Below are 23788 nucleotides of genomic sequence, written 5' to 3'. Positions count from 1 at the left end.
CACATGCAGGGCTCCTTCTCAGTGCATAGAACCCTGGGTAGTTACCTTCTAGCAGTCCGTGGACCATAGTCAGCTCGGAAAGTGCTTTTCATGTACTCATGTAGGATGGAAGTCATCTTGACCTGAGACATTTGTGATGGAACCAATGAATACCATGTGCCTCCACGCTTTGGCCCTTCAGAATTTGGGGTACCAGAGTTCCCTTTTTCCTGTCCTGATTTTGGTCAACCAGTTCATAATCTGAATTCTTGGGATAATAAAAGATTGTGTGTGCTGTGATGTCATCGTTAGACTCTTACATTGGAGATTTGATGTTGAATTTCACTTTCAGTCTAGCTAATAGCTAATAGTCTGTGTTTTGATTTCATTTCTAAACGGAAGGAAATCTCTGTGATTTGCTGGTGTTCATCTAGTCAAAGTGAAAAATGTTACAAGTTTTATGAGTCATTAAAAAAGGGTTTTTTTGTTTGTTTTTAGATAGGAAAGTAAATAAAGATCTTGTTTGAGACTCTGTCAGACATTTCCAGCTTTGGTGATTGGTGATGTTAAGTCCTAGTTACTTCACAAGAATAAGATCTGGCACTTCTGCTGTAAAAATAAGTTAAAATTCAGGTTCAAAATGACTGTAACTTAACACGATCTTTGGGCTAGCAATTTTTTTTCATGTAATAAACAACTTAGATAATAATAATTAAAAAAGCAAGTGTGGAAACAGAAACAAAATTTTATAGCCAAGTACAACTTAAATCCATGCACAGATTACTTTTATCTTTGGGTATCAGTTGTTCACTAATGCTTCTCTTCAATTTGTTGGTTATCAGTAAACCTAAAATTATATTCTGCCAGATATGCAAAGAAATCAACAGTGCTGACCTGAGACACGTCTTCTGTTTGACCACTCCCTGCGATGAAACATTAAAAGTGCTAACTGGGGTCCGATTTAGCTTCCTTTGTGCCTATAGTCTTCCATTTGGAGTGCCCGGCGTGACCCTTCCTGCAGCACAAATGCTGCCTCTTTCAGTCAGAGAGAATGGTTGTGTGTTTTACAGTTGATTCATGATGATAATTCCTTTCCTGCAGAGCAGTTGTCCTGCTGGGATGAGAGAAATAGAGCCAAGTTTGCTTTTGTGACTTTGTTGTCAGTCAAATACTAGAAGAAAAACCAAACTCCTAAAATTGCAGGATTTGCCAGTATAATCTGCCAGGCCATTTTCTACCAGAAGAACTTCAGAGATTCTTTTCAGTATTGTGGAATCTTTTGTAATTTGGTTTCATTCTAGTATGTAGCTTGAAAAGATAGGTCTACTATAGAGAAGGTTTCCTTAAACATGATTGCTTTTTTGAACAACCACGGATTGCATTATTTTTACAAATAGCTCACATTAGGCCAGTTGCTATAATTTGGGTCTTGAATGTCCCCCAATACCCATGTGTTGAATGCTGGGTTCCCAGTCTTTGGTACTATTAGGAGGTGGTAGTACTTTTAGGAGGTGAGGCCTAGTGAAAATAAGTTAGTGACTGGAAAGTGTGCCATTGAAGGGGGATACTTAGATGTTAGGACCTTCTCCCTTTCCTCATTTTCTTTCCTCCATAAGTGTCTTAGTTAGGGTTTTCATTGCTGTGAAGAGACACCATGACCAAGTCAACTCTTATAAAGGAAAATATTTAATTGGGGCTGACTTACAGTTTCAGAGGTTTGGTCCATTATCATCATGGTGGGAAGCATGGCAGCATCCAGACGTGATGCTAGAGAAGGAGCTGAGAGGTCTACATTTTGATCCTAAGGCAATCAGGAGGAGACTGACTCACTTCTGCAGTCAGCCAAGAAGAAGGCTTCTCCTGCACTAAGTAGAGTTTGAACTCTCAAAGCCCACCTACACAGTGACCTCTTTCCTTTAACAAAGCTACCCCGCCTCTAATAATGCCACTTCCCATGGGACAAGCGTACTGAAACCACCACAATGAGGAAAAAAAAACAAACAAAAAATCAAAAAACTGTCTCTACACATACTTCCACAGTAACGGACTATCTTATCATAGACTGAAGCAAAGGACAGATGTTGGAAGATATGAAATAAAGCCCAAACATTTCCTTTTTATCAAGTGATTGATTTCAGGTATTCTTTATAGTTATAGAAAGCTGGCCTGCCAGCCCTAAGTTTACAATATTCAGAGTGGAGCCTTGAAGCTGAGGAAATCAGTGGAGCTTTAGCAGTTCAGTTGAGTATGCAGGAACCCTGCAAGGGCTTAACTGTCACATAGGACAGTTGATAGAGCTAATGCCCTCTGTTCTTGAGAAGGTTTAGAAGAATAAATGAGATATGGCCATAGAAATGAGTTAAGTTGTTGAACCATGAAGCTTAGAGTGGGATTGAGCCAGCTGCTTGTTATGTACACCAGTCCCTATAGAGATGAGGGGAACTATCCATTCTTTTTAAGAGGTTAGTACATAGTACCCTTCTAAGAGAATACTCTAGAAGTACAGGTTGGGCAGGGTTAACTCTACCCTGAGAGAGAACAGGAATGGGTTAAAGAGGCATTTTGGATTGTTAATAGAGTTATTGATCTATATGAATAAATCTGATGTCAAGAGAGTCCAAGTTTTGATGAAGACTGTACAATGATATTCACAGAAAGAAGAGTCCCTTGAACTGCTTTTGTAGTTAGGAACTTGGGTGAGTGTTAAGAATGTACCCCTTGTGAAGTTCCTGCAACACAACTCTCTCATGACCACCTCAGAGATATAGCATTCCTGCATCAGTCAATGAAATGCCTTTGACTAGCACCAGTCTTTTAAGTGCTGGATTTGCACTATTGCTAATTTTGGGTGAAAATTCTTCTCATTCAATTATCCAGTGTCTCATTGCCCCTTTAATCAAAGAAAGGTTTTGTCTGCTTTTGAAGACAGGGGTTCTCTCTGTAGCCCTGGCTATCCTGGAACTCACTTGGTAGACCAGGATGTCTGCCTCTGGTACCAAAGTGTTGGGACTAAAGGTCTGCATATTATCATGACCCTGCAAACAATTTTGCTTTTACAATAAATTCTCTCAAATCATTTGACTACCTGGAACTTTGTGTTACTAAATGATCAGTCACACTTGTTTGTGGAATTTACATAAATAATTGAAACTTATTGTTCCCCAATGATATGAAACGGGGGGAAAGCGCAGCTTTTGAGGAGACTTGATGTTTAGTCTAAGCTTCCATGAGTGCTCTTCCCACTCCACCCTTGGAGAGGGATCTACATAAGACTTTACTTGTAGATGGTGTGGATGATTTCAAGGATTCAGTGAAATGAGTGAGTGTACTTTGAATACCATGAAAAGTTCTGCAGACATGAAGCAATATTTTGAAGCTTTGTTTCGGCAGTAGGATTTTATTTTTAAGAATTTCCTATTGTATAGAGTATGAAGTCAGTTAGTGATAGGCTAACAGTTAGTGATATCACTCTATTCGATATTTTTCTTACTGCTATGACAAAATTCTGGCAAAAGCAGATTTAGGAAGTAAGGGCATGCTGGCATGGTGTGGGAGGCTAAGGGGATGTGCTGGCATGCTCACTGTGTTCTTCTGTTTTCCCATTTCATGTAGTTCAAGGCCCCAGCCCATGGGCTGCTGCTCTCTTTCACACTCAATTGAACCTCCAGAAATGCCTTTACAGCCATGCTAGACATTTGATTTCAAATCAGGTCAAGTTGACAATGCAGATTAAACATAACAATTACTTAAGTTATAAGAGTCCAAGCCATTTTGCTGGCTAGGTTGATGTCAACTTGACACAAGCTACAGTTATCTAAGAGGAAGGAGCTGCCATTGAGAAAATAGCTGTAGGTAAGCCTACGGGGCATTTTTTCTTAATTAATGGTGATTGGGAGAGACCCAGACTATTGTAGGTGGGGCCATCTCTGGACTGGTTGTCTTAGATCCTTCAAGAAAGCAGACTGAGCAAGCCACGTGAAGCAAGCCAATAAGAAGCACTCCTCCATGGCCTCTGCATCAGCTCCTACCTTCATGTTTCTGTCCTGTTTGAGTTCCTGCCCTGGCTTCCTTTAATGATCAACTACCATATAGAAGTGTAAACTGAGTAAACCCTTTCTTTCACAACTTGCTTTGGCCCGTGGTGTTTCATCACAGAAATAGTAACTATCTTTGACAGTCATGGACTTTTCAAATAAAAGTTAGCTTTACAGAAACTGTGTAGATCAGATCACCAATAGAAAAATCTACAATATCAGACTTGAAAATGATTTTGGAGCACCTGAACTTCCCGATAATCTAATAAAGCTCTAACTAAGTAGGCTCTATTTTCTTCAAACCTTTTAGCATGCCATCCCAAACTCTATTTAGACTTCTAAGACAGTAGTAATTTTATTTGGGTTAACTTGACTGGAGGAAGGTACAGGTCCTTGGCTAATGATCAGTGACTCATCTTTGGGAAATATTGATTAATGTAAACAACTAAAGGGAATACTTAAGCTTGGTCACTTAGCTCAGGGTGTGGGGGAGCCTAGAGTTTGTTCAAGTTATCTGCTCAAGTCTCCAGAGCTTCCGTGCAGATGAGAGAACAGCATGGGAGTTCATGAGAAGAGCTAAGTCAGTAGAGCCATAGAAGGTAGAAGTGATCAAGTTCCTTTTTAATAAATCATTCTCATGGGAAGTGACCCAGTACATAAGATCTGCTTTAACTTTTGTGAGGGTAGTGCCTGTGACCTAATTATCTTTACCACTCACCAACATTGTTTTGCTGTAAGGGTGCATGATTCACAGAAGAATGATACCCTGGACTCAAAAAGTATGTAAACACAAAGAACATTTTATTCTGCAGAAGTCTAGCCTGCTGGGGTCTGCCATCTACCACGATGGAGACATCCCAGTGAGCTCGAAGGCCCGATTTAAGGTACATTAGAGGAATTCCAGGGAGGGGTAGTTGACCTCTATCTTAATCATTGGCTCTATCTCTAGGGACATTCCAGAACCATTGCTGGAGTGTAGAGGTCTGAAACTGTTGTTGGGGAAATCTGGAAACTGTTGCTGACCTATTGTCCTTGCCTCAGGTCAGGTGATGGGACAGGGCAGGATCTGAGGTCTGGACTTTCCTGGACTTGCCCAGTTCTTGGAAACAGAAATTTAGGCCTAGTCTTCTGAACTGACAATTTGAAGGCTGTCATGGGATCAGCCTAGCCTATCTTAATACAATATCGCTAGGATATGAACCTCTGGGGTGTTAACCACACCTCAGCAGTGGCTATGAGTCTGAACATTTTTCTGAAGTTTTGATTCCCTTTCTGTTGACTTACAAGTTAGGATAATTAACTTACCCATTTCTCAAAACAATAAGCTAATGAGGTTTAGGTTTGCAAATTTGTAACTAAGGAAAAAAATAGCTGGTTCTTTGAAGTATTGTTTCCCTACCTGCCCTTGAGCAGTAAAGAAATTAGGTTTTTCTCAGCATTTATGTAGTAACTATGGCCAAGAAAATATACAACTTATGCTTTAACTGCTCATCTTTGAAGTTATGCCTTACGCCATCACAGTTTATTATACTACTTCCCAGGAGAATGGCAATGGCCACTTTCTGTGAGAAAATGTTGATAATGGACATTATGAAACACAGCCAGAAAGTGGAGAGTTTCGGAGCACTCTACTAGACTTACTGAGCTCATATACCAATAATTAATATACGTTTGACAAGAAGATTATCAGAAGCTTAATCAGGGCTCTTGACTCATTTATTTCATAGAACTCAGTTTCACCCCACTTTCAGTGGATCTGTTATGTGGTTTTAGCTCTAATTTCTGGATTACAATGAGGTATTTTGATGAAGGACTATCATTAACATGACACTGTTTAGTAATTCAGCTTAAAGTCCTTGATTCTTGGTGAGCATGCTTTCTTTAAAATGCTATTTCATCGTGGTTATTCCCAAGATAAGGAATTATATAATTATAAGGGAGTAATAAGAAATCATGCTACTGGATGCAGACCTAGGTTCACATTCATGGTAATTTGGGTTCAGTGAACACAGGAGTGTTGATCAAACTGTAAAGATTTACAGTATCTCCATATTTTCTGGACTATCAGGATAAAAGGAATTTAAAGAAGAGGTTTTCTAAGACAAGATATGTTTGGAGCATAGATAAGCAAGTGGGAACAATAATACTTTCTCTTTATTAGTTTCTTCTTTAGACTTTAGAATAGGTTTGTTTTCATTTAGCTTTATTTGCAATTGACTGTAAAACCTCTACTAGTAGTTGTTTGGCTTCAGACCACTACACAAAGGACTGAGGTACATATTTTACATGTCAAAGCAGAACTGGCTTTCAGGTTCTCCCAGCATCCCTCAATTCCTACCTGGCAACCCTATCCCCAACCCTGAACTTTCCAGCCCAGGAGCTGGCCACTATTCCTCCAGAGGCTCTTTTTATATAATCCAGACATTTTGGTCTCTCTCTCTCTCTTCCTTCTCTTCTCTCTGCACTCCTGCCCTTTCTCTGTCCCCACCCCCTTGGCTTCTCTGCTGGCCTCAATCCTTGGGAAAAGTCAACTCGCTTGCAGCTTCTTAATTAACCTGCTTTTAATCTAATCTAATCTGTTTTGAGATCGACCATTTCATCGGCATTGGAGAAATAACCTGTCAATAATTATTGTGGAAATATAAGACTATACCTAACGTTCTGAATATTAAATATCAAAACCAAAATATAGAAACATTGATTTAAACAAAATCCAGCAATTTACCTATAGATTAAAAGAAAATAGACACATTTAAAGCTGAAATACTCTAGCTGCAGAGACCAGTTAGAGAGACCTATTGAAAACTTTGATTCTTTTATTTTTCTCTCTTAAATCTGACTCAATGCCCCCACCCAGTGTGGACGGCTAGGTGGCAGCAAACAGACTAGAAGTGTGAGTAGGAAGTGAGCCAGACATAGCTCTGTTGGAGCCCAGTGGTGCTGTTGAAAGCTGTGAGCTCAGCTCTGTGCTCAGCTAAGTTATGTTGATGCCTGGGGGTGGCTGCTTCTCTCTGGCCACTCTTCTCCTCTCAGGGCTAGTAGTCTTCCTTAAGAATCAGCTAGAGGCATTGGATCCCCCAGGGGTGGAACTAAAGGTCTTGTGAGCCACATGGCCTGGGTGCTGGGAACTAAGCTCTTACCCACTAAGTCACCCTCCAGTCCATTTTCCTTCTGTTGTCTCCTCCTTTCTATAATTAGATGATATCTTTAGATTGATACCCACTAATCATTTAAGCTTCTTAAAAATTATTTTATTTTTGACATTAAAATGTATTTATTTCATTCCTATCATTCCTCTCTTCCCTTGCCTGGCTCCAAATCCTGTCTGTCATATACCCCCTCTTTGTTACCTTTGAAATTCATGACCTCCCTCCTTGTTTCATGTTATTGTTGTTACATGTATATATGTGCAAGTGTGTGTGTGTGTGTGTGTGTGTGTGTGTGTGTGTGTGTGCATGTGTGCATGTGATTGTGTCTTCTCTGTTATACTTGAGTTTCTAGGCTAACCATTTGGTATTGGATGATCAGTTAGTGTGCTCTTAATTAGGGAAAATTTCTCTCTCATCTCTGGAGTTGTCTGTGGTTCTTCCTATAGGCTTAGGCCTGCTGGTCTCCCTTCCTGTTTTAGTATGTCTATTGCTGGAGCTTCAGTTGTCTCTGGGTAGGCCTTGAGTCTCTATGCAGACTGACCTGGAGACTGATGGGAAGGAGAGACCATTCAGTGTAACCACCTTCACTGTGTACCACTTTGTCCTGACTACCTGTTAGTACTAATAAAAAAAAAGCAGAAATTTAAAGACAATAATTGCATATAAAAAGCCAGTCAAGGCTTGCAGGTAAGGCAGTGTGCTTGTCTAGCTTGTGCTACAAAGATAATAATATTAATCAGGCAATCAGAAATAATCATCCTTTCTTTTCCTGCCCCAGGGTTCCAACATTACCGACACCTGTACTGAGATGCTCATGTGTGGAGTCCTAATGAAAATTTCTTCCGGAAATATTCAAGAAAGGGTGTTTTTTCTTTTTGATAATCTTTTGGTATACTGCAAAAGAAAACACAGGTAAGCTCATAAAATTAATTACATGTTGGAATTATTATTTGCACCTCACAGGATCCCCACAGGAATCCCAGAACTTACCAGTAACCCGTTTCACTCAAGCCTGCTTGTCTGTTCCCTTTACCTGTGGTATAGTCAGAACCGTGTGTCACTATCCCTTGTGATTTCCTCACAACAGCTCTCTCAAGAAAAGGTATATCCTGTGGGAGATGTTGGTGTGTTCCCCCTTTCCTAATTCTGCTTCTAAGCCATTTCTTCCTGTATCTGCAGGAGATTCAGCAATGTGAGATTCGGTTCCTATGCTTTACTAATTGATCACTCACAGAACACAGTGTCCAGTCACCGTCCTGTCTGCTTTTATCACCATCTACAGTATTTTCAGGATTTGTGTAGGTGACACATTGAGAACCTCCGGCCCGCATTCTTTCCCTGTTAACACCTGAGCCACCAGTCCTGTGCCTGTACCTGAAGCTCATTAGCACTATCAGTTATGAATTTGACCTGAAGCTCATTAGCACTATCAGTTATGAATTTGAACTTCCATTGTGATCATGCAGTCCTGAGAGCTTACACCCGTGTAAATCCAGAGCTTTCACAATATTATCACCAGTATACAAAATGCTGGCGTAATGTGATATTATGGTCTCCCAGAAATTAACTGAAAAAGTAGTATGGAGGGAAGATCTTACTGTGTGTCTGGCAGATATCCTTAAGGCACAGTGGCTACAAAGGGAATAACCTGATTAGCAATTCTCAGCCTGCGGGCGTGACCCCTTTGAAGGTCGAATATCAGATATCCTGCATATCAGCTACTCACATTATGATTTATAAGAGTAGCAAAAATAGAGTTATAAGTAACAATGAAATAATTTTATCGTTGGGGGTCATGACAGCATGAGGAGCTGCAGTAAACAGTCACAGTGTTAGGAACATTGAGAACCACTGAAATAGACTGAGGTCCCCTTTCTTCCAAAATTAGAGAGGCCTGTGCACTGTCTATTCCAGGAACAACCCACGTCATTTACAGGCTTCACCTTAACATACATAGGCCTTAGGAGACCCAGAGCTACTTTGAGAGCAGAGTAAACTGAAATCCTCTCAACATCCCATAATACTGTAATCACAAGAACCAAGGACAATGCATTCATTTCGGATTTCCACTTGCACTCTTTGAAGAATGATGTGTTAAATTAGGCATCTCTTTGGATCCTTTTAGTGCTATCAATGTTGGGAGAGACGAGTGTACAGATGATTTATGGTGTAGCATGTGGTTCCAATGAATGAGATGCTACTTCGTTTTGCTTGATGACTTTCTAAGACAGAATCACAGTACATTTAGATTTTTTTCTATTTACCTTTTCCATTCATCAGTTTCCAAAATGAATATCCAGTTCTGTATTGCTGCATTGATAACCTATTTGATTAATCACAGTTTATTACTTCTTCCCCTGTCATTGGATTTTAGCATTGTTTGCAGCGTTCTGCCACTGTACATTGTCTTGCTAACATAGAGCACATGGTCAGAAGGCAGGGATGACAGAATGAATGTGCACAGAGATGCTGTTCCATAACACAAGACAAACTGGCTTCGAATCTTCATGTCAGGCTACTTTCTTGAGAGATTAGAGGATGTTCAAGTGTAAGCTGCCTATAGATTTACACATTATAACTCAGTATCAGCATTCAAGATTAAAAAGCCTGCTCTAAGTTCCAAGTGGGATCACAAAGAAAATTAAAAGCTTTGAAAATAGGACCCGATGATGAATCACTCCTCTGTGCGTGTGCATGTTATAGAAAGTGTTTGTTTGTTTTGTATGTGTGGTTATGAGGGAGGCTATATTTATATGTGTTTGTACATACAAAAATATGTATTGTGTAAGTTGTATGTGAGTATATGTATTTTGTCTGTATGTGTATATGTGCTGAATGTATGTCTGTGTTTTTGTATGTGAATCTGAGTATGTGTTGTGTGAATGTTGTATATTGTGAATGTATATATGTGGATGAGGATATGTGTGAGTGTTCGTGTGTTTTGTGTGCTGTGTGAGTATTCACAATTGTTTTGCCTATGACCAAAACTATCATCAAGAATACTAAGCCACTGTCTTGTGATTGCTTTTGAACAAAAGAGTACCAACTTCTAAGAAATGTTCTTTCATGATATCATGATTCTATCTTGTAAAACATATAAAAGCATGTATATTAATATACTGAACATAAATATACAAATGATGAAATGATAGAACTTCTTGTTTTAATTGTTAATTAAGTTAAACAACAGAAACGTGTTTACAGATAAATACTTGCTGTTTAGAAAAAAATCTATAGTAAATGTAATATGAGTCATATATATACATATACATATATATACATACACACACACACACACACACACACACACACACACATATATATATATATATACACACACACACACATATATGTCGGCGCCTGCACCAACACGGTACCAAGAATCGGGTGAAAGCCTGCAGGATTATAGAAACATACACACACAGGTTATTCGTGTCAAGCCTGAAGAGGAAGGGCCTCCTCTAACTTTATTCACCAAAATATATACCCCAAGTATACCAGGTACAAAATATCTGGGAAGCACAGTGGGAAACCCTGGCTCGAGACTTCAGTAACAAAAGACCAACTAGTGACCTGAATAAACTAGGGAAAAATCCCAGAAGATCAGTCTAAATCTCAGAGACAAAGACGGACAAAAGGCAGGAATGAATTGACCACCACCCAGGTGTGTGGGTACCAGGCCAGACTGCTCCTTTGTTAGGAACAAAAGGCTTCCACATGCATCAGCAGGGCTCAGCAGGGGTCAAACCCTGCAAGAAACCCAGAAGGGTCTGACAAGGGGGGTGAAACATTGCAGGGGACCCAAGAGGCTCTGACATATATATGGCCTAAATTTCTGATTAAGAGCATTTATTGAGGAGTTGTAGCAGAGGACATTTAGAGATTGTTATCCAAGTCATACTAGAGTGTGTAGTGGTGATGGCTATGGGCTACAGGCTCTCTGATCAGATGAATTCATTTGTTGTTTTTAGTAGTGAAGTGAAGGACTGCTAACTATGGATGAGGGGTCAGGACTGATTAACCAGCTCTTTGTTTTCCATGGAAGGAGGTCTGGGAGGGGAAGTATGCAGAGATGTTTCCATTGCCTACCTCAAGGAAGGTCAGTACTTAGAAGAGAGGAGGGGAGGAGGGGCTAGTGGATGGGCACAGATGACTAGCTCTTCCATTATAAAATTAAGTATCTTTATTTCCATGAATTAGATTCTATACAGACTTTAGCTGTTGAGTCAGATTCCAAACTAGGTCAACTGAAGTCTGTTGACTGACTCGAAATGGTTTTAAATTTTGAATACTTTTGTTAATCCTTTACTGCTTAATTAAAAGAAAAACACCTCCATCCAGTCTGATTATCCTGATATGTTACTGTGTAGTTCTCTGATACAGGTGGTCATCGGTAGATCTGGGTGAAGCTTTTACTTTAAATTAATGTCGATTAATTTAAAAATAAATAAGACTTTTAGAAATATTGAAAATGTACTAAAAGTCTTGTTTAACAAGTATACTGTGGTCATATAAAAACAGTAGAAGCATCCCACATTTTTAAAGTAATTTCTTTTTCTGTATGTAAGTTTTAAATCTGCCTGTATGTGTGTATACTGTGTGTGGTTGCTTAGTGCCCTCTCAGCCACAAGAGGGTGCCAGATCCTCTGGAACTGGGGTCACAGAGGTTGTGAGTGACCATGTTGCTTCTAGGAATTGAAGTCAGAACTTTCGTAGGAGCAGAAAATCCTCTTATCTGCTAAGTCGTCTCTAGGGACCAGGATATATTTTTGCATCTGAGTTGTCACGTACATATGAGCTTCCAGAAGGTCAGTTTCTCTGAAGATGAATCAGAAGAACTAATTGAGTTTGCTTGCCAGGTCTTGAAAAACAATTCTCAGCTATTGAAAATTGAGAATCAGAGGTGTGAGAACTCAAATGTAGCATTAAAATGAACGACTTCCAGCATCTGTCAGTTAGGCTTCACGGTATTGACGTCTCACATTGACGAAATGTGCATGACCACACCACTACTGCTATATAGTCTTTAGTTTCATGCTTTATTTTAGTTGGGTGTTGTTTTAATTCATATACATAACGGGCTGGTGGTGTAGCTTACTTGGTAGAATATTTTATAGCAAGCAAGAAGTCTGAGTTAGGGGCCCAGCATCAAATAAACAGGGTACTGTAGTTGGTTCTTCTTTTTCTTATCCTTTATCCCCACCACCTTACCCCCAGTTTCAGCCCCTATCACTAGATACAAGAGAAAGAAAGATAGAAGGGAGAGAGAAAGAGATCTCCGGATTTAATTTCCTTCTTTCTTTTTTGCTTGTAGCTGGTCTCTGCTACGTTGTGGGCCTCCTTTTTCCTGCCCTTCATCCCCCTGATTTCACTGCCTATCACTAGATAGGAGAGAAAAAAGGATAGGGTTGGGGAGAGCTATCTGAATCTAATTTCTTTCTTCTTTTGTTTCTTCTTTTTACTTGCAAACCACACCCATGCCCCGTGAATGACCAATGATCCCCCCATCAACACTGTCTACCAGGTCTCTAGCTTGAAAAGTTCACAGAATTCCAACCCTCGCACCATCGCAGAAACTATCTGCAGCTGGCAAAATTATACCTCTGCTTGAGTACGAGGCAAATCACAGTCAGCTACTATGGACAGTCTGAAACTGCTCCACATCCCCATACCTGGGATTAAAATGAAAACATATTCTTACAATATTTCTCTGTGTTGTTGTTTTTTTGTTTTTGTTTTTGTTTTTTTTTTAAGAAACAAAGATTTCAGAATTCTCTCTATAGGGTGTGGTCATGCACACCTGTAGTTCCAGCAATTGGAAACTGGAAGCAGTAGGATCAGAAGTTCAAGGCCATGCCCTGTTATATAGCATATTTTAGGCCTGTTTAGGATACATGAGATCCTGCTTCACTTTCCCTCCTCCCAGCCTGCACAGCAACCTACCAGCACCATCGTGAGGGAGAAGACTTGAGTAAAATCAACTTCCCCAGACTTTTTATGATACTAACCAATTCGAGACTTTCTTCCAAAGAACTTTAAGATCCATATTAAGTTAGTAACAAAAGCCTTGTGGTTTCATTTATTTAAGACGGCTGAAGAATAGCAAGGCATCCACGGATGGGCATCGGTATGTCTTCCGAGGGCGGATCAATACCGAGGTGATGGAAGTGGAGAATGTGGATGACGGTACAGGTGAGCACACTTCTGATGCCATAATTTGCCCGTCAAAGCTTAGGCATGCCTTGCTAGGTATGACGGGTAGGTTGGGGAGTGAGGGGAGATGTAGATGTGCAGGATCCTTGTTTAGCTTGTAAATGGTGTTGGCTGGAAGATACTATTTGAAAAGAAAATAACTGCTGTACTCTGTCTGAGTATGCCTATTTTGCTTTAATGCTATAGGACATTAGCAACTTTGTATTTGGGAGTGTAAAAGACGGGTGCAGAAAATGTCTACTGAGTGAATTGATTCTCTTTAAGTTGTATTTTATTAGGATGGTAATTTCATTCTATAACATTTAACCATAGAACGTAAATGACTGTAGGTGTGGATTGTTATGCAGTGGTTACATGTGGCTCGGTTGTCAGTTGTCTTGCAGAGGGAAACTGGGGATGATCTTTGTGGTCCCAAGTGCTGGGTTGCTTCTTATTACTAAAGGGAAGTAAACTTTCTTTTTGAAAATTTGACCTTTACAAACATGTTTATGAAAATATGATTAGTCACAACCATAAAGTAAAACAAAGTTAAAATGCATTTTACGTTTATCATTTAGGAAAAAAAAAAGGTTATATACCCAAAGTGAAGGATTTGTAAATTGAATCACATTTTTCTCCAATGATTTTCATTATAATTTCAATGTTGCATTAGGAAAGATGATAAGAGCATATAGAATAGATTAATAGATAGCTAAATTTACCCCCCCCCAAGGTAGAGTCAAGCCTCTTCATATCCAGCAAAGCAGTGGGACTAAGGATTTCTTGTCACTCTGACTAGAATCCCTTATCAGTAGCTAGATAATACCATAGTATGTGTATATAATGTATGTGACTTGTCTGTTCACCTACTTCAGACTATACAGTGCCTTCATTAGCTTCTCTGTTGCTGTGACAACCGCTACTCCCACCCCACTCCAATCCCCCCTAAAGTAACAGCCTAGAGAGGAAACCGCGGAGGAGAGAACTCATAACAACTGTGATCAGGATGTTGCAGTATAGCTTCCCACAATTGATGACTTTTGGCAGGGGAGCAAGGAGAGAAGGCCTCAGATGTCTTTAAGGTTGGCCACTGGGATTTTGACCACGCTCTGGGGAGTATATGAGAAACACAAATTGAACTTTCATTTCTTCTTGTTCTGTAGGGAGGGAGGTTGTGCTTGTGTGTGTGGTGTTTGTGTGTGTGAGAGAGGGGGGGGAGGGAGAGGGAGGGAGATGGGGAGAGAGGGAGAGGGAGGGAGGGAGGGAAAGAGAGAGGGAAGGAGGGAGGGAGAGAGAGAGACTTGGGAGTGAAAGCTACTATTGGGTGCATGACATAAAGTTTGTCTTTGGAATTTGTTTACAAAGAGACAAAACAGATCTCATTGTCTTAATGATTAAAAAACAGGGAATGGAAAGCACTTCAAGTTACAAATGAATGCCTTCTTTCACTTCCTCTGAGGAAGTACATAGGAAGGCCTGGAGGTGTGCACCCTCTCCTCTTTAGGAATTTGAACATAGAGTTTTTAAGGATGAACAAGATCTCAAAGACAAGCAATGAAATTCATCAGTATTTTGGGAGACTTGAGCCCAGATGCCAGAACAAAGTCACTGTGGAACATTCTGTTGTTTGGTGGAGAGCAGGGTCCAGGCTTCGGTCATGGGGTGGAGATCAGGGGTCAGGGTTCAGTCATGCGGCCCTGGTATCCATGCCTCGGAAGCTGGCATTGGGGCTGATCTCAGAAGCTGCCTTTTCAGTGAGCCTTTAGGGCTGCTGCATCAACTTTCTTCCTTTCCTATTTCCCTGGTCATTCCTATCACAGAGCCTTCATTGCTTCTCGATGAACTCAGATTTTAATGAGAACCTATGGTCCTGAAAGATCTGGGCCAGACTTGTGATATCCACTGCCAAGTAACTGCTTATCTTATCTGCCTCTCCGGATATCCACCTTATCCGCAATATCCGGCTTATCCGGATATCCGCCTTATCCACAATTATCCAAACCAACTCAGCAGCGGTACTTTATCACGATCACAACTGAGTGAATTGAGATAAAGTTTTGAGGATGCCTGGACTTTCTGATGGAAAACCAGATGGGAAAATTTTGGTTTACTTGAATCATAGAAGCAATTAGTGTTGTTATACACTATAGGTGTAGACAAAAATGCTTCCTGGAGAAAGAAACTCCATCAGACACCTGATCGCCCTGATTTCGTTCAAAACTAGCAGGAGAAATATCTGTGTCTGTTGTGACACTCGCTTAGCCTTCAACTGACACATACAACATAACTCAATTATTCTCATAAACCCAGGGCCTTCCACTTGTGAGGGAAAAGCTGTACTACTGAACTAAATCTTCAGCCCCCTAGTAAATAATTATGATAAATTCTGTTTAGAATCTTTTTTTTTTTCCGGAGCTGGGGACCGAACCCAGGGCCTTACGCTTGGTAAGCAAGTGCTCTACCACTGAGCTAAATCCCCAACCCCTAGAATTCTTAATAACTTGTATTCTATCATGGTCACACCATAGCATAGATGAACTGATAGTATGTCCTTCCAACGTGAAAGAGTTTGGCCAGTTGTCTTCCATTTTATTTGTCCTGTTGAGTGAGGATGTTAGTAATTTAGCGTGTAGCCAGATCGCCATCCACCCATTATCTGGATTCCAGCATTCATTTCAGTGACTTTAATTTAGTTTCTCTTTGAGGATTATTGCTGGGGATAGTAGTTTGTTCGTGGTGTTATAAAATACCCAATTAATAGCAATAGCGAAAACATTTGCAAAATTCCACCGATTAGCTTTTCTAGTAAGTTTGAAAGCTCTTTGAAGAACGAATTTATGCATGTGGTTTGGCAGAGCGAACGAATGAAGGCAGCAGACGTTTTAAAAAAGTGGTTTATGGTTCATTGGGCAAACCACAGGTTTGAATACAGTGGTTACATTTGAATGTGGTACGACTGGAAATTTTTATTCTAGGATAGTTTTCCCATCTGTGTGTTTGTTTGTTTTTTCCACTTTATTTTGTGGTGGGTGTCAAACTTAGCTTCACACATAGGCTGGGCAAGCATTGTACTACTGCTTTGTTTTGCCTCAGATATATTTTAAAAGTCCAATCACTTTAAAACAGAAAATGTGCAACCATTGTTTTAGTATAAATATTTAGAACCATCTTAAGGTATTGAGTATATTACTGAATATTAAGCTTTGCGTTTTGAATGAGATTTTAAAATAATTTCTTTCATGTATTTTTAAATGTTGAAAAATGCAAACTCTTAAATATTCACTTAAATAGAAGTATTAATGATACTCGTCATTTTCCCATTTGTGTTCACCAAGTGCATGCACATAGTGTTCAGTAGTTTTACAAGAGTTAATTGAATAAATAAGGATACCTGATCAAAGTAATTTTTGTACATGTTCGGTAGAATATTTTCTATGCTGTTATTATTATTACCGCCACCACCACCACCACTACTGCTGCTGCTATACATGAAGGGTTTGCCTGTGGGTTAGGGTAAAAGTGTAGAGTGCAGAGAACTCCAGAACCCACAGAAGTCAGCTCTTTCTTTCTGTGGGTCCAAGGACCCAACTCACAAATGCAGGCTTGTGTAGGGAACCTTTTCACCTGCTGAGCCCTCTAAATGTCCCTAAATACATTCTTAACTAAAAGCTCATAATTTTACTATGTTAACTAGGTTATGAAAAGCATAATATTTTCTAATACATTTTAAAACATCTTAAATCAAATCTTTTACGTTATGTAAAGAAATCTTAGTATCCCAAAAAATTTGAGAGATGAGAACATTTATGGGTTTTAAAGGAATATTTGAACCCCCTCCCCATTTTTGTTCTAAGTAATAGCCCATGTTGTGTTGGATGCCAGAATTCTTTCTTGCATCATTTGATAAAATCAAAGATTTATTCCAAAACTAATTTTCTTGACATGAAATATTCATCTGAATGGGTTGTGATTTTAAGTTTTCTTTTAGAATTGATAATTCATTGTTGACCATCAGAGCAAGGGCTAGATGCATTATGGAGCTATCATTATTTTTTTTTTTTTTTGGGAGCTGGGGACCGAACCCAGGGCCTTGCGCTTGCTATTATTAATATTTGATGTTTTGAACAGATATTTTGGTAACTCCCTCTTTTGTAGGATGTGTGTACAGGTCTTGGATAGTATCCTTCTTAATAAAATACAAGTGTATAAATGGCTACCAGTGTACCAACTGAGGTTTATAGGGGGCACTTTTGGAAGAACTCCATTGCTGTCAGAGGCTGGGTGCTGAATTATAATGTAAGGAACTCCCAGATCACATGGCTTCAGAGTCATTCATGACTTGTTTGGGTTTGACCTTTGAATATTTCTGGTTTTATAAGAAATCAGATGTGGTGGATTTTTTGAACTTAAACATTCCACATTTAATGAGTGGGGGTTAAGTTCAATTCTCCTTTGCATGTCTTCTATAAAATTAATCTTTTGGTCCCATGGAAGCTTATGAAGTTCTGTGTTAATCACCTAACTGTTATTTCATTTGAAGATATTTTTAATTCTTAAAGAGGACAAAGAAGTTGGGAGTGTATCTCAGTAATTGGGTGACTGCTTAACACTGGAGAGGCCCTGGGTTGGATCCTAGCAACAGATCAAATCAAAACCAAACAAAATTCATGGAGGAGAAAGACTATCGACCTTTTCCTTGGCCTTAGTGAGAATGATCTTTATGAACAAGTTTCCTAGTGGGAATATTTTGAACAATGTGCTGTGATTATGTCTTCTTACAGAGTGCTGCATTTTAAAGCAAATGGAAAGCATCTCTTATTTTTGTATATGTTAATTACCTTATGAAATATGTATATTCATTCTTGAGGCTCCATATTTATGCATATATGTGAGAACTACGTATATAAGTTTACAATTACAAATAATAGTTTAAAAACATAACAGAAAACAATTCCCTTCTGAACATTGAATGGATTATCATTATTCTTCCATTTAAAATCATATGACACAGGGCTGTAGGGTTGGCTTAGCAGGAAAGATCACTTGCTGATCTTAAGAGAACTCAAATTGGGTTCCCAACACCCATGTTGTAACTTTTACTCCATCTGTAAGTGCGGTAAGACCAGCTTCAGGGGATCTATCCAGCTTCTTCTGGTCTTAGCAGGTGTCATGCATCCATGACGCATATGTGTGCACACTAATTTATTTCAGTTGATATGATACAATCTGATTTTCCCCAATGCTGTTTGTACATCAGGTGGTGTGTTATTTGAGAAGATTGATTCTTTCAGTCTTCAGAAATAGATATTATTAGCTGAGTTTACTATTAGCTGTGGGAAGATTATGATGAGCTCAATGTTAAAGTGGGCCTAGTATTTCTCATGTAGGCTGAACATGGCTATTGTAGATTTCTTTGTCTGGAGGGGGGTAAAGCAGGCACGAATGTGGGATCTTTTAAACAATGGATCACAGTTCACATGTAAGGACCTTGTCAGGTGACAAGCATAAACGAACAGTTGCAAATATTTTTTAATAGAAAATGTGTTTTAGTTTTATTCTCGCTCATTCATTAAAATTTCTCAATAAAAGTCTAGAGTAATTATAAAGTCATTTTGATATTCCCCTTAAAGATAGCTAACCCATAATCTTATAACCCATAACTGTGAGCTATTTTTAATTGGCTATGAACATGAATTAAGTAAAAATAACGATTCCCCAAAGCTCCTTTTACAAATTTGAGGCCCTGTTCTACCAAAGGTTGCTGTTTCTGGGCTCACCGTACATATATACAACACAGACCAGGGTCTGGTATAATTTGACTGATGCAGATATGACTGGGATGTTTTAAAGGACAGGACATGGGCATGTAGTGACTCTGGAGTGCATTCTGGGGATCAGCCAGTTAACAGAAGATAGCATGGTGCTTTGGCCAGAATGGAAAAGGAGTGAGCACCACGAACACCGCTGCCCTTCAAACCTTAGTGAAATGTGTGGCCTGGCAGAAGAGTTGCCAAGCCAGGGGGAGCAGCACCTGGGTGTTTCTGCTCATTCACATGGCTGTGCTCTGGGTACTGGCTGCTGCTGCCTAATACGTTATGGGACACAAACGACGTCCCTGAATCAGGCTGTCCCTCACTTCTCCATCTTGGAGCCATTGCTTGGTGGGCATGACTGACTAGTAAGGACAAATTGTGTCACTGCTCTCTCCCTACTTTCACTATGTGGAATGGTGTGGGCTCCAAGATTCCATCCCATCCTGGTGTAGTGATAGCATCTGTTTCTGTTTGTTTTGTTTTACTTTTGTACACCATTCTTTTGCTGACTTTATTGCCCTGCGACATTCATTAAGTAATATAAACTTATCTCTTCAGCAACACTGTCCTTTTTCTGAAACCTAGAATATATTTCTAGGAAATATTAGAAAGCTAAAATGAATTTAATATCTAAAATGCTTGGTTATTGAAAAATGCCTTAAAGTTGCTTTATTATTTTCAAAAAATCATAAATATCTTTGGACATAGGTTAAAATATGTTAATATACAATATCTAATTATATTTAATATATCAGTATTCTGAGTTAGATATGTTCCATTAATAAACATGGCTGTCCATGAACATACCTACCCTATAAATATTTCCTTAATTGTCCTGTGTACAGTATATGAGTATCGTTCATCAGGAATTGCCTGTTCATGCTGATGTAATACATATTGCCCTGTAGTGATTGGTATTCAATTGTTACTTTTCAGCTGATTTTCACAGCAGTGGGCACATAGTTGTGAATGGGTGGAAGATACACAACACAGCGAAAAATAAATGGTTCGTATGCATGGCTAAAAGCCCTGAAGAAAAGCATGAATGGTTTGAAGCTATCTTGAAAGAAAGAGAACGTCGGAAAGGTGGGTGCATAAAGTGGGAGCTGTTTTGCTTTGTGAAAATTCTTGCTTCCTTTGAGAACAGAGGATGGGGAAATTATGAGAATGCGGTGAGGCATGATGTACACCTTGATTTACTATGTGATGTAACTGGCTCATTAAAATTAAATTATGTAGAAGAGAATTAACATGATGCCTGTTATTTCATAGGTTTAAAATTAGGAATGGAGCAAGATACCTGGGTAATGATCTCCGAGCAGGGTGAGAAATTGTATAAAATGATGTGCAAGCAGGGAAATCTGATCAAAGACAGAAAAAGAAAACTGACCACATTCCCCAAGTGCTTCCTGGGAAGGTAAGCTTGGTCTCTTGGGTGTATCATCTACCTTAACACGGTTTGTGTTTAAAAGGTATTATCCTAAACATTTTTCAATCTATATTCTTAATCCACGTTTTCTGGATGTAGGGATATGAGGTAATTGACAAAGATGCAGTCACGGTGGGCCCCTTGAGCCGTCCAGTCACCACCTTTGGTCTTAACAATTGCTGACATGCCTGTTGTCATGGTGAATTAGAGCTTGTGGTCAGGCAAAGAATGTCAGGTAGCTGTATGCCTGTTGGGGACAGGATGATAGATGTGATGTGGAAGTGTTCAGGATCTGAGACTCAGAGTCTGGCATGAGTGTGTAAAATGAAGGGATGAGACAGCTCGGAGAAAATAATCTAAACTTTTGTTTAGTGAGATTTAATACAACTGGAGTCAAAATAGAAGAGTATCAATTACGAGTATGGTAGATTGTCCTCTGAGGGGCCTCAAACCTGAGACTATTGGTCATTTGGGTGCATGAGATTCCCTGGGTGAGGAGTGAAGCTGCTTAGCTGGTTCTTCTTAGGCCAGTCTCTACTCTGGTTTCTTTCTGTATCTAAGTTTGAATTCAGCAAGCGATCTTTAGGAGTTTATTGTGTTACATAAAGAATCAGCAACTATGGACCAGGGAACTTGACACATTCATGTGGTTAGTGGATGCTGAAGTCTGTCTGCAAAACATCCCTGGAATTATATCAAAGATCAGTCTATAATCATTTATCTTTGTTCAACTCCTGATACTATTATTGGTTTGTATATTGGTTTGGGGCAGTTAAATCTCTGTTTCTCTTTAATCCATGAAGTTGATGGATCTGTACCCACTGGGATATTTAGCTACCAGGAGACAGCACGTGGCCACATCTGAACTGTAGGCCAGGAAACCTCAGACTGTAGGCCCATCTGAGGAAGTGATCCTCATAGTGGGGCTACCCAGTTGCCTGAAGACATTAGTAAGGTATTGCATCTGTGATCTGTCAATACCCCTTAGGTGAGAGCTAATGCAAAGGAAAACAGATCTAGTTCCCCCTTAAAATGGAAGACCCAACATGCACCATAAGGATGGCATATATTGTAATAATTTCATGGGTATAATTTTAGGGTCCCCATGGTGATACGTCCACTTGCTGGACATTCACTGAAAGTTATGGCTTCTTGGGACCTTTAATGGGCATACTACATAGTCATAGAATATCTTTTCTTTATTGTTAATGTCACTTGAGAACTTACTGACCTCTCTCACACATTAAGAAAACACCACCATTTCACATCATTCTGTAAATCAGCTCTTTTTTTCATCCACACTTGGCATTTAGTGAAGTAAGAGAACTCTGGATGAAGAATCATGCTTTAGCTTCATATGAACCAGTTCAATCAACTGGCCTTTGTCAGAAGCCATTATGTGCCAGGCCCTGTGCTGACATATCTCATCCCAAGCAATCCTGTAGCAGCACTATGACCTTGATATTCCCAATATCATTCCTGTGTTATCAATAAAGGCATCCAGCTTGAGAGAAGTCATACAACTTGAGGGCAAAGAAGCAGGGCTTGATTCTAGAGTTTTATGTTGAAGAACCCATGACTGTAATCATTACAAGGTATTTTACATTCTTAAACCTTTTCTCTTTTATTTTCTTAAGTTATCTTGCTTCTTTTATTATTCCTCTTATGCTTAGTCATTCTTTTATATGATTCTTATTTAATAAAAGAATCGAAAGCCCTTTGTCCACTTTCCTGCCTTGACAAGTATTTCTTAAACTAACCAACATACTTGTAGAGTTCTGCGTCCCTTGATAATTTGATAGAAGGTATTTGTTACCTGTGGGATCAATGGAAAAGAATGGTTTGGTAATGGCCATAGCTTCATTACTCTGGGCTGTGTGCAAGAAACAAAAATGATTCTGAATCACATTCATCAGTTAATGTAAATATTCAAGTGTTAGATCTTTTTAAGCATAAACATAGGAACATTTTATTTGGAAATATTTGTATTTATTGAGTATTTATCTCAGTGATCTCCACAGCAATTGACATTGGGGTGTGGGGAAGTGGGGGAGTGTCATCTTTTAACTAAATCCTTTTTCAAATGCTCTTTGAGAAAGAGGACCTCCCCAAGTGCAGTTATTAAGTGGGTTCAATGTAGGGGAGGCTTAGTACATAGGGATTCTGGAATAGACTGTGACTTCTGTGGTTGGGAGCCCTATGCATGAGAAAAAATATCTTCCAGACAATGTCTCAAAATGGTGCTTTGTGTATTTAAGATTCCTTTCACAGTTTTTCCATCACCAGACATGATTCTCAGAGAGACACAGACCTTATGTCGTCCATTATCTTTCCCTTGCAGTGAATTTGTCTCATGGCTGCTGGAAATTGGAGAAATCCACAGGCCTGAAGAGGGTGTTCACTTGGGACAAGCATTGCTAGAGAACGGGATCATCCACCATGGTGATTACTTCATTAATTTACTTTTTCTGTTTGTTCACAAATGGCCTGCATTTGAGCCCCATGTCTGCTTTTTGTATAATTTTCTACATTATGGCATGGGTATTTCTTTCAATACCTAATGTATAAAGAACAGTGTATCATGGGTTTAAGGTTACAGAGTTGTCATTCTATAAAATGATCAACTGATGAACAGCCCAAAGCACCAGTTCCACTTGAGGAACTCCAATAGGTTCTCATGTGGCTATACGATACTATGAGTTCATGAGCCAGTGTCCTGAGAGGAGCTTTTTGTGGGAAAATTGGAAGATACCTGAAATCAGCAGGACAACTCACTGGCTGTGTACCGAAGGGCAGGAGAAGATGTGTACTTTTACAGGAAGGCATGGCCAGGACTTGGTCTCAGACCATTGCTGCAGCACTGCAGAGTCTGCACTGTAGAGGTTAAAGGTGGAAGCACCCAGGTCTGCCAGAGGACTGAGCTTGACGTAGGAGTAACAGAAGAAGGACTGAGCTTGACCTAGGAGTAACAGAAGAAGGACTGAGCTTGACCTAGGAGTAACAGAAGAAGGACTGAGCTTGACCTAGGAGTAACAGAAGAAGGACTGAGCTTGACCTAGGAGTAACAGAAGAAGGACTGAGCTTGACCTAGGAGTAACAGAAGAAGGACTGAGCTTGACCTAGGAGTAACAGAAGAAGGACTGAGCTTGACCTAGGAGTAACAGAAGAAGGACTGAGCTTGACCTAGGAGTA

At 39.6% G+C, this 23788-nt stretch overlaps 1 protein-coding gene across 1 annotated transcript in view; it reads left to right on the top strand.

The window, feature by feature from the left end:
• The window catches only part of Prex2 (phosphatidylinositol-3,4,5-trisphosphate-dependent Rac exchange factor 2), a 319598-nt gene that overhangs the window by 86271 nt on the left and 209539 nt on the right, over window positions 1-23788 (top strand). The window contains 5 exon segments of the mRNA NM_001393795.1: window positions 7941-8074; window positions 13251-13354; window positions 20104-20253; window positions 20440-20584; window positions 22938-23038. Of these exon segments, the coding sequence (NP_001380724.1) occupies window positions 7941-8074; window positions 13251-13354; window positions 20104-20253; window positions 20440-20584; window positions 22938-23038 (634 nt within the window).

Source organism: Rattus norvegicus, chromosome 5, assembly GCF_021556685.1.
Source record: "Rattus norvegicus strain SHRSP/BbbUtx chromosome 5, alternate assembly SHRSP_T2T, whole genome shotgun sequence".
NCBI lineage: Eukaryota > Metazoa > Chordata > Mammalia > Rodentia > Muridae > Rattus > Rattus norvegicus.
Note: the sequence above shows the minus strand (reverse complement) of the source record. Positions and strands in the feature narration are given on the sequence as shown.